The sequence below is a fragment of the Liolophura sinensis genome, chromosome 13 (genome assembly GCF_032854445.1).
Source record: "Liolophura sinensis isolate JHLJ2023 chromosome 13, CUHK_Ljap_v2, whole genome shotgun sequence".
Classification (NCBI taxonomy): domain Eukaryota; kingdom Metazoa; phylum Mollusca; class Polyplacophora; order Chitonida; family Chitonidae; genus Liolophura; species Liolophura sinensis.
The window spans coordinates 10,420,922-10,433,090 of NC_088307.1; the positions used below are offsets into that span (position 1 = coordinate 10,420,922).

The 12,169-nt window shown below is 40.1% G+C and overlaps 1 protein-coding gene across 1 annotated transcript; it reads left to right on the top strand.

Moving 5' to 3' along the window:
* The first annotated feature begins 308 nt into the window (after positions 1 to 308).
* On the top strand, positions 309 to 6,519 carry LOC135480845 (monocarboxylate transporter 4-like). The gene is made up of 6 exons (XM_064760775.1): positions 309 to 683; positions 1,618 to 1,734; positions 2,201 to 2,344; positions 3,314 to 3,578; positions 4,577 to 5,286; positions 5,800 to 6,519. Exons 1-6 carry the CDS (start codon positions 500 to 502, stop codon positions 5,940 to 5,942), a joined length of 1,563 nt encoding a protein of 520 aa, XP_064616845.1. The 5' UTR covers positions 309 to 499; the 3' UTR covers positions 5,943 to 6,519.
* The last annotated feature ends 5,650 nt before the right edge of the window (positions 6,520 to 12,169 follow it).

The window sequence follows — 12,169 nt, forward strand, 5'->3', positions numbered from 1 at the left end:
CATGTAGGCCTGGTGCAAGTACACTGAACGTCGTTGGGACCGCAGCTGTGTGAGAGTGATCTCCCTTTCCTTGGTTACTGCAAGCTCAGGTAGGTATAAATATACCATCTTTTTCTCTGATTTTTTGACGCTCATGTTTTTGACGGAGCTAAAATTGTGAACATGTCTTTGTGCAGGGGCGATTAGGTCACTTTGGCCTCTGGTTGTCACACTACCGTCACATGCACAGGCCAATGGGAAAACTAGGTCACCGCCGTACACGGTATAAAGAGGTGACAACTGCACTCCATCAATGGAGCGTTGGGAGTTTTCCATTCGGTATTGACCAAAACGTCGATCTGATGCAAGTCTCTGCCATCTTCCAAAACGACTGTATATGGTCTTTTAGCATGTTATCTTAATTTCCAGTCATTTGAACATTTTATGGGCAGAGGTCGAGACGAGATAGCATGCTGCTACTAACAGTAAGGTCAGGAATCTTTTTTTCAACTGGCTGAGAATGGCGACTAGCAAACAAGACACGGCAGAGGTGATCCTTGACCCCGAAGCTCGATCGGACGAAGCACGTGAGGCGGGAAAGGACGAAGATGCCGAAGAGACCCGAGAGATAAAACGCCCTGTTCCGGACGGTGGTTGGGGATGGTGGGTCGTAATGGGAAGTACAATATCCCAAGTTATCTTAGGTAAAAAATTATTTACTTGTTTTACAAAAAGTGAAGAAGCTAAAAACATGATCTTTTGCTCTGAAAATTATTATATATACACCAATCGATCAACATTTAATTTTTTCATTTCAAATTTTGATTTGGAAAAATATATTACAGTATTATCCCACTCAAAAAGTTAATATAATTATTAATAATGCGACACCCCCTCCAGCACCCCCCCCCTCCCCCCCCCAAAAAACCCGAATGAAAATATTTACTTCTCAAATCAGTCCCGTTATATTGTCCATTAGGCGATCTGTTTCCTTATTTGTGTGTGTCGGCATAAATGTAACCACTTGTATAAGTGAAATAATCAATGTTATGGTATGCCAGTTTGGCATTCATTCATTCAGTCATTTATGCACTCATTCATTTATTTACTTGTTTATTTGATTGTTTTTTTATGCCGCTCAAGAATATTTCCCTTATACGCCCATCGTCAAGTATTATGGCAATGCGGTCGCTGTGAGTATGGTGTATTATGGTGGGAGGGAATCGGGCAGAGCCCGGTAGAAATCGACGACAATCAGGCGTGGCAGACTTTCACACGTCCGACCGGAGAGGAAGCCAACGTGAGCTAGAATCATAGCGACCGCATTGGCGAGAGGTTTGTAAGTTTTTGCGCTGCGCTGCAATGCTAACCACCTCGGCCACGCAGCCCCCCTTCACTGTCTCAAGACTATATCATAAAACATCCATGAAAAAAAAAATAAAGAAAGAAAAAAATGTATTTCTAAAATCCTGGTTCTTTATCAACCCAGTTCATGAACCATTGAATTGTTAATATATATACTGAACTATTAAATAAAAAGCTGAAACAATCGTACAAACAGGAATAAAAGAAGCCGGTGCAAGAAACCAATAGTGGAATTTTCAACGGCTATGTTTAGTATGGTAGTTATTTTTGCAGGAGGAATGGAGAAGTCGCGAGGAGTTATTTACCCTGAACTGATCGAAAGGTTTGGCTCAAGTTCCACGACAACAGCGTGGGTGATCTCCCTTACTGGCCTCTTTCGGCTTTGTGGAGGTAAGTGCATGCGCTCAATAAAATTAGAATTAAGTTATAGGAATGACATATATTCTTTCTTAAAAATGTGATCTGGAGATAAAGGATACTTATATAAGTAGTTTATTTATTTATTTATTTATTTATTTGATTGGTGTTTTACGCCGTACTCAAGAATATTTCACTTATATGACGGCGGCCAGCATTATGGTGGGAGGAAACCGGGCACAGCCCGGGGGAAACCCACGACCATCCGCAGGTTGCTATATATGTAATAAAAATTCAAGCGAAATGACAGATCATAGACCAGATAGTGGGACAAAGTCAAACATTAACGTCTCATTTTGAGAGAAGGGGAATGTCGAATCAAAGCGCCCTTTCCGACATACGCATACCATTCATACCATGAATTTCATGCCAGTTTAGTGGCGTCAGTGAACAATCAAACAAAAAAATGGATTAATAAATTTTAGTCATTTTATTTCAGGCCCTGTGGCTAGCGTGCTAAGTAACAAGTTTGGGATACGGCCCGTGGTGATGACTGGTGGCTTGATCATTACGTCATGCTATATCTCCAGTGCCTTTGCTCTGAGTATCGTTGCTCTGGTGTTTACGTACGGAATATTAGGCGGTAAGTTAGTTTGATCCAATCAAACGGTAAGTTAGTTTGATCATCCAATGATGTCTTCTAATTGACTAACTGCTAATGTACCGTCTGAGACAATTGTGTGTCCATTTATACCATTGTGATGACGTTTTGTGGACATACTGGTAACGTATTACACAGAAAACTAATGTGTGACTAAGAATCTAGTAGTCAGTCCAGCTTGGACCCGAGTCGCCAATGCGCGGGAAAAGACTCTCCGTTTGCAATGACATCAAGTCTTTGGAATTGAGATCAGAGATTAAACTGGATGGTGGGTTGAAACCTGTTTCGTTTAAATTTATTTATTTATTTGATTGAGGTTTTGCGCTACTCAATAATATTTCGCTTAAACGACGCCCGCGGTCAGCATTACGGTGGAAGGAAAACAAACACAGCCCATCCAACCAAAGAACATCCACGGGGTGCTGACAGATCTTCCCATGTACAACCGGAGAGGAAACCACCATGAACTACACTTGAACTCACAGCCATCGCATTGGTGAAAGACTCTTGGGTCAAAACGCTGCGCTAGCACGCTAACAACTATATGGCTCGTGAGGCACCTGTTTCATTTTTTAAAAAAGCTTTCCATCCGTGTGTCTTCTATGCTTTGTCACTGATACTGTACCTTGTATGCTAAATGTTTACGGGGCCTCCGTGGCTCAGTTAGTGAGCGCGCTAGCGCAGCGTAATGACCCAGAAGTCTCCCACCAATGCGGTCGCTGTGAGTTCAAGTCCAGCTCATTCTGGCTTCCTCTCCAGCCGTACGTGGGAAGGTCTTCCAGCAACCTGCGGATGGTCGTGGGTTTCCCTCGGGCTCTGCCCGGTTTCCACCCACCATAATGCTGGTCGCCGTCGTATAAGTGAAATATTCTTGAGTACGGCGTAGAAAACCAATCAAATAAATAATAATAAATAAATACTAAATGGTTACAAACTTTCTTTCTTTTACAGGAATTGGCCAGATGTGCGCATACGCACCCACCGTTATTATCGTGGGACTATATTTCAACAAGCGGAGGGCTCTAGCTGCCGGATTGTCGTCGGCCGGAATTGGAATCGGAACTTTTATCGTGCCACCATTGGTGGAACTGATGCTAGAAGAGCTGGGATTTACTGGAACTTTTTTCATCTTAGCTGGCCTTGGGTTGAACCTTTGTGTTACAGGGGCACTTTACAGGCCACTATCACTGCACTGGAAAATCGTGGACTCCGAAAGGTACTCGAAAAAGAAGCATTTGAAAATACTTAAACATTCTTAATGCAATGAGGTTATACTTTCTTGGCGTTTCAGACTATATCTGTGGCGCCCGTCGTTTCTTGAACGGCTGAGACTATATTCGTTATAAACATGGGGTTACTTGCACAAAGAGATAGTAAGCTTAAGTTGATTGTTAATCACTAAGATCACGATTTTAAAGATAACTTGGTTGACTGTGTTGTAAATATTTACAATCGACCCAAAATTAACGTCAAGTACAATAACTTGTCTTTGGTGGACCGGTAGTAATTTTGGATTCACTTGCAAAGATTTTAATTGCCTCAAAAAGGTGTTAGGACAATATTTTCACACTTTGTTGTTGTTAGCAGCTAAGTAAGTATGATGTAGATCACTTCAGAAAATAAAGACAGGAAAGTTTTTGACTGGTACATTTTCCATTTATACTGACCAGCATTATGTACGAGTCAAACGATCGCGATGGTGAATCTGAAAATCGATTGTAAACCCTTCAATTTAGTTTGCAATTGATTTTAAATATCAGTTAGGCTGTGAGAAACGTAATAAGTAACTTGTCAAAGGCCGGTGGTGTAATCTGGGCAATCTGGTTTCCTTCATGCATCAATCCGACCGCCATTGTGCATTGACTTCAATGCTTCAAGAGTGTATGGCTATATATGAAAGCGGGTATAGGATAATAATGTGATTCTTCAAACTTTCGCATGTTTGCACGGTGTTTATTCAAGCATATTCTGTATGCATTATTCCGCGTGGATTGATAAAATTATAGCATTTGTGAAGCCCTAAAATTGGCTAATCCAACCAATGTAGTTTTGTCTCCAGATCCAATTAAAAATGTGCATAAATTGCGCTGAAAGTTGCTCTTTCATATGTGAAAATGTTGAACTAGGGCACAAGGTGAGGCAGCTTCCATGGTTAAACACTAATCAAAAAAATCTTTTCGTTCTTTGAAAATATGTTTCACATTTCACCTGTAGGCGAAGAAAACTGCGCGTGTCAAGTGCTGGAAGCGAAAATGTGGAAAATGGAAGTGTTGCCTTACTTGGAACAGAGTTGTCTGAAATGCCAGTCCGAGAAGGGTCGTCGAAGAAAAACGATCTCAAATCTTTTCCAAATTCTGACGATGGAACAGAGAACGATGGAACGCTAAAAGACAATGCACCCCTACCGGAAAAAGAAAAACGATTGGTCAAAGCAAAGAAAAAAATCAAGTTCTTTGAATTCAGTTTATTGAAAGATTTTCCGTTTCTTTCCTTTTGTGTCACCCTTTTGTTGCTGACAATGGCGGCACAGATTGGACAAGTCTTCATCGCTACCATGGCGAGAGACAGGGGCGTGAGTAAAACAAACTCTGCCCTCTTGCTGTCAATCATTGGCGCCTGCGATACCATCGGTCGCGTGGGGTCCGGATTTGTATTCGACATGCCGAGAATTAAACCTCATCGGCAGTACGCATACAATGTATTCCTGTTTCTTGTGGCTGGATGTTGTTGTATTTATCCGGCTGTCTATTCATTCCCATCCTTCGCCGTTATCAGCGCAGCTTTTGGATTCTTCGCCGGAATATACATTTCTCAGAAGTCCGTAATTATTGTGGATCTCGTTGGCGCCGACAAGTTAGTGTATTCCTTCGGACTGATAATCTGGTTCCAAGGCATCGGATTCCTGGTTGGCCCCACACTCTCAGGTAGGTGGAAAGGCACTACAAAATTGAAGGTGTTGTTAGCAGACGCGTCATAGAAGGAGTTCTATTGTTTTAATGCAGGAATTCTTACGTAGGGTCTCTCTGAACCATGCTCATACTGTATCCTATACACCTATGACGTCACAAGCTCCGAATGTGGGATCTAATGTGTGTATATTTAGGCCTACTGGAAAAATACCTTGTTACAGACCCGTGTTAATGGGCGTTAGATGCTAGTACTTGCATTTCACTTCAGAAAGAATTTCATAATTATCCAAAAGTATATTTCCGGGCGATATCATCGACTTTAATCAACAGATATGGAGTTCATGATGCCTACCTTAGAATTCCAATATTTACATACATTCAGTTCAGAAAAAGAAGGTGTTAAAAAATAATCAGCCGGATATTAAGATAAGATTAAGTTTTAAGAGTGCGTCTGAGTGTGCCTCGTGATGTCGTGTGCATGCATAGTGAATTATTTATTTTCTCATACATTTATTTATTCCATTGTAGGCGTTTTGATCGACCATTTCAAGCGATACGATTTCTCATTTTACTTCGCTGGGGCCGTCTGTTTCTTGGCTGGTCTGGTTTTCATGAGCGGGAATATATACAGCTATCGAAGGAAGAAAAGACAGAATATGGCACAAGACTGAAACAACTGTAATGTTGGTCGAAATGACGTTGTTACATTGATATGAATAGGAGAGTTTCTGAATGGCTGAAAGTAAAAAACGTCCTGCTGTACCATGTGACCTGTCAGAAATGTTAGGCAACTATTTTTGATTATATTTGCTAAAACATGGGTGAAGGTTATTTAGAATAGGCGAACAATACAGGAAATTGACGGAAAGTTTCGGAAAGAAAAAACATCAGTCATTTGTGCCTTTTGATCGGTTAACTGATGTCAGCAGAGGTCGCCTAACATTTTTGAGAAGTCACATGATACAGAAGTTCTACTTTTACCTTTAGCCACAGAAGAGTTTCAACTCCAGATTCCTCTATTAAACCTTGTGTATGTGAATTGTTTTTGGACCACGTGTGCTGGGATTTCATCTTCTGTATAAACGATTACGGCATTCCACCTAATACAGATCTTGTGACTGCTTTATTAAACAGATAGCAGAGAAAACGTCATGTTAGAAGACACGTAAAAAGGCTTCAAGGCAGAGATATCCAGAAAAATTAACGCATCTTCGTAACTTACTTCTGAATATGAAACGAAAGACAGTTCCGAGGGAGTCAGGTTTCAACTTGCGTGCTTGTTGATGAAACAAGTCCGTTTTAAATTGCAGTTTTTTAAACTTGATGGATGATTCAACAAGGCATTCAGCATTCCATGTTGAACATTAATATTAATTTTGTACGTGTATTTTTTAATATTAAAAATATTTTTATAGATATATTTAAAATTAATTGAACATACATGACTTGGTTTATGTGTCTTTGTAAAGTGTATTAATTTACTATGATGACCTTTTATGTTGAAATAAAGCATTTTTTGGTTGTTTGGTAGAATTATTGAAGGTTTAAGCCATTTTAAACTTGTTTTAAAACCTTAAAGTTTTGCAGCAGTAAGCGCACAGTGCAATTTTAAATCGTACATAACACTTCGGTGATATTTTAAAACGTTACATGTTGTTTCAGAAAAAAATGACGAGTTACTCTGCTGAAAAACATGATATATTTATTATATTAAGAATTTTTCACTCATGCGGTAACGCTCAGTGGTGGGGTATAAGCCACAGACCTGTGGCAGTTTACTGGCGAACTTTCTCATGTGTGCGGGACCGGTAGATCCAGGATCAATCCTTGATCGAGTCACACCTAAGACTTTAAAAGAGGAAGTTGTAACTTCCTCGCTTGGCGTTCAGCATGAAGGGGATAGTGCAACGACTGGTTGACCCGTATCAATATAATGGCTCGGGCGGGGCGGCTTACTTGCCTTCGGTAAGGTGTCTCAGTGAAGCAGCACTAAATAAAAGAGCGGTGGAAATCCGTCCTGCAACAAGGAGGCACATTACACGTGCATGCACCCTTCCCCACCCGAAGGATTCCTTCGTCGTCATATTACTGAAAAATTGTTGAGTACGACGTTAAACCCCAAGCACTCACTCATTCTCATGTGTGACGCAGAGATGTCGTTAAACACAAATGTTCTTTAAACAACAACAGACTGCGCAAGCAAGCAGTAGGAGTCAAGGAATCTAAAAAATAAGTTACACATAAACCTTATGTATCAGTTTCCTCTTTCAAATGAACACAGAAAAATTTGAACTTCATCGGTTAAAAATATCTCTTGCGACCATCTAGTTGACGCATACCTGTGTGTTTGTATATTAAATGTCATGACAGTACAGGATTTTGAGAGAGTAATTGTAGATTGTTTTGCCTAATTCTGTTTAATCCACGGTGATAGGGGGCAATTTGCCCTATACTTAAGTGTGTAGTTGAATAGTTAGAATAAACCGCTGAGGTAAATTGACAAGAAGCCGTATTCCAGCGGTTACGTGTGACCATTTGCCAGCTATCACACTGCCGTCGTCGACAAGAGGCCGTATTTCACCGGTTATGTGTGACCATTTGCCAGCTATCACACTGTCGTCGTCGACAAGAGGCCGTATTTCACCGGTTATGTGTGACCATTTGCCAGCTATCACACTGTCGTCGTCGACAAGAGGCCATATTTCACCGGTTATGTGTGACCATTTGCCAGCTATCACACTGCCGTCGTCGACAAGAGGCCATATTTCACCGGTTATGTGTGACCATTTGCCAGCTATCACACTGCCGTCGTCGACAAGAGGCCATATTTCACCGGTTATGTGTGACCATTTGCCAGCTATCACACTGCCGTCGTCGACAAGAAGCCGTATTCCAGCGGTTACGTGTGACCATTTGCCAGCTATCACACTGTCGTCGCTACTTATGTTTTACTCTCTTTGCCATGTTTGCTGTAATCTTTTTATACTGTTTACAAACAACAACTATGATATCGCCTTTCTAGAGTTCGAAACCGGTTCTGGCTTAATATGCTATCCGTTAGGAATTTTGGTGAGATAATTGGCTCAATTCAGTCTGTGACCTGATTCTGCGTAACCGACCTCAAGGGGATTTGTATGTATCGTGTTAAATAAAAATGCCGTTGGATATATTAACAGATGCAATCAAAAGGCAAATGATATACATATTTTGATGAGCGACAGTTTTTAAAATAGCATAGTTCATGATTTGCATACCGCTTAAATTTTGTCTTTCGGGCATTTACACGAACAATTAGAATAAAACCCTATCTGACTTTGAGGTGGAAAGACAAGAGGCCATTTGCTTTAGTTTAGCTCTGTATGCTGTACTTCTTAAATTAGATTTTACGACGACAGCCAGCATTATGATAGGAGGAAACCGGACAGAGCTCGGGGGAAACCAACGACCACCCGCAGGTTTGTTTATATTTATCTGCAGGCCAAATTTTTATGAGCATTATTAAGCAATCTTCCTGTCGTGGGTAATACGAGCTATCACTGCTGTACTTAGTGTGGGTGAAAATCCGTCTATATGATTCATAAAATAGAAGAAAGTATAATTACGCACCTATGAACCTTGCTTTAATTTTTAGTTCTCTTTCACGTTAAACGAACATTGCTATTGCTGTGACCCTGAGAGAGTGGACTGCATTTGGGTGGTCCGGAACACCGAGGATTCTTAACAAAGCACCAAATGTTAAAGAGAAAGTCAAGTTAAAATCTCCCTTTTCGAACACACGAACATACTTTGGGGCAGACGTGTTTTTTCTCAATCAAAGACCTCCAAATTAAACTTTGTCAATATACGAATTCGACTGCGTGATGGAAGAAATAGAAACCCTTCCTTGGATGTCTTCCCAACAAATTTGTTCACATCAAAGTTCACATTATTTACTCCTCACGTGAGATTAACATTGCAACCTCCATTACAAAGGAGTTCCCAAACAAAGATTTCTTAATACACGCAACTTGAAACCAGGACAATCTGCTCAAATATGCGCAGATGGTTGTGGCAATGCAAGATATACGACTTCTAATATTGATTGAGCAAACCAATTGGTATTTTTTTATCCATTTTTCCAAAAAGTTGCTAAATATATCGCAGTGTTAATACAAGTTGGACTCTATATTAATCATGCCAGGATTTATATGCCTTAAAAATGGACACGCAACTATTTACATATCTTAACGACGATGGTCCGATAGAAACTTATAATGCGGCATCAAAAAAGCTTTGTTTTTTTTTTTTAATCAACAGTTATTGTACATCAAGTCTTCTGATTGTTACCTAAATGGACAAGTAGCTTAATAAAGAAAACAAACAAACCCCAAAACCAAAAAAATTGTTTCAAGCCAGGTAAGCATCGCCGAGGCATGGTTCATTTGCAATTTGTCCATGTTATGCTTTCAAATGTGACGACAGCTCGGCATTTAGAGTAATTCTAAACCAGCAACGTCTGAAAATCTACAAGTAACATCGCTACATTTTTTTTACCGAATTCTGCTTGAGCGTTGGCGCTAGGGGCGTGTGATTTGTTACCAATCATGCATTCACATGAATAATTGGAATAAAGCTCTGAGGTAAACTGAAAGGAAGTTGTCCTTCATCGGTTATGTGTGATCATTTACCAGCTACTGTCGTCGCTGTTCGTCAATTTTATTCATTTAGATATTATAAAATTAGTTAAAAGTAGGAATTTTGAAACTTTACGTGGATAGTCACAAGCAATCGCCATTATCCAATGAAACTGTTTATGTAAGCATCAGTTATTGGCTTGTGAACCTTCATTAAGCTTCTCCTTGCAGCCTAAATATAATCAGGTAGGCTTAAGCCATAAGTCCATTTATGGGGCAGTCAGTATTGATGTACAATAACTATTTATGAGTTTATTCAGTTTTGTAAATTTCCATCTGATCATGTTAAAGTGACCGATCAACCGACAGACATATCAACCGACAGACACACAGAGCGACTTATAGCGCTGGAAAGTTGTCGCAGATAGAAGTATAAACACTGCGTCCATACGGTAAGAACTAGAGGTCTTCATGAGTATAACCCAGGTCTGAGTGGAACATCGTTCAGCTATGCCTCACGCTGAGTGCCTAACCGTACTTTAACGTTTGCTGTTTACAAAGTAGATTGTACTAAAAAAATAATGTATTTGCCTGCTTGTGAAAATGCCATTCTTATATTAATCCCCGTGGATAAAAAGTAAGGAGGAAAATGTAAGCCAAAAGGTAAGTAAGAAGCAAAAACCAACAAGCTGTCTTCCCGGCGATCTGTGACCTACCGCGGGAAAGAGCATACTTCAAAGAGCCATTCAGGTATAATGGCTCGCGGGTGTCCCTTCTGTCTGCACCCATGTTGAACACGACCGCGTTGAATGGGCGACAAACTGGGTAAATAATCCGTCCGAAAGCGAACACGAGGACCCGCAATCCCCAGTCTGTTGTATAGTTAGATAAAAAGAAACATAGCGGGTAAACAAAGTTTACCTGTTACATTTGTAAGGCCAGCGACTGGAACTGCACGCCGTCTGTAAATTAGCCGTGACTTGTCGGCCTAAGTCCGGTTTTGCTGTTCCGATAACTTTAAAAATTTCTTATATACATCGTTTTTAACGGATATAGTCTAAAAATGAACATAGACCATTTTGTGGGATATGGTTTTATAGCTTGTTCTGAGATTTAGCTCCAGTGTAAATTATATATGTTTTGTGTCCAGCCCCAAAAGGAAGGTATGCTGATATGTTGAATACAAACTTATCAAAAGGGTGATAAGCTTGAAATTTGCAGAACCTTGTTGAGAACAACTAATTCCGTTGACTAGCATAACTTGTAATAAAATCTGGTACGAACTATGGCTGTCGCAAGGTGGGTAATACCAAAGCACTAGCAGCAACGTAAGTGCTAACACTTGATCACAAAGACATGCTAGAAACTACCGAATAGAACATTTTCATCTCATCCAGGTTTATTTTCCACATGCTCTGGACAATGTATAAATTTCAAAAGTTATTATGTGAAAATAACACAGTTTTTTTTTTTTTTTGGACAAAATGTTATGCTTAAAGGAGACCGAAAAGACCGGCTAATTTCCGAATTGGCCAGAGAGAAATATGAATTGGATGAAACGAGCAGAAATTTTCGTGTTAGCGCTTATAAACGTCCCATTTCTGTGCATATCAGAATGATGTTCAGTTTAGAAATTTATCAGCGAATGATCTTTGGTGTGAATATACAGCGTATTTGTTTGTCTGTTCGCTATACTTTGATGTACTTATGTATCACGACAATGTTTAAAAGACGGCAGAGCATTAATTCCAAAGGAAATCATATCTCCTTCCTAGGTACTTAAGATACAGGCGCAGCCGATTCCGCGAGACCTGTTTTCGAACTGCAAACTGGTGATCCAAGGCGAGTTTTAAACATTGACCTCGTTTGTGCTATAGCGCTTGAAAAGCATGCTCTTTAAGCAATCGCCCACGACCCGTTTTCCCGCTGGACAATGAAGACTCGAAGAGGACTACTCTTTGACCCATCGGTTGCAAGTTCGAATCTCGCTCTTGTTGGTTATAGGCAACGACTTTCCGTAAAGAGGCTTGATAGACACATGCACCTGCCTATAGGTGCGCTTTTATTTTTGGCCGGGATGTTCCCCCATTCGTAAACCTTCCTTATTTACATATGCATGTATGTAATGTTCTTGAATACGTACAAATTAAATAGTTAACTAAATAATCAACCAGCCAGTTAAAGAAACATTATTAATATTAATAAAATATTACATTTATTTATTTATTTATTTGATTGGTGTTTTACGCCGTACCAAGAGGATTCCACTTAAACGACGGCGGCCA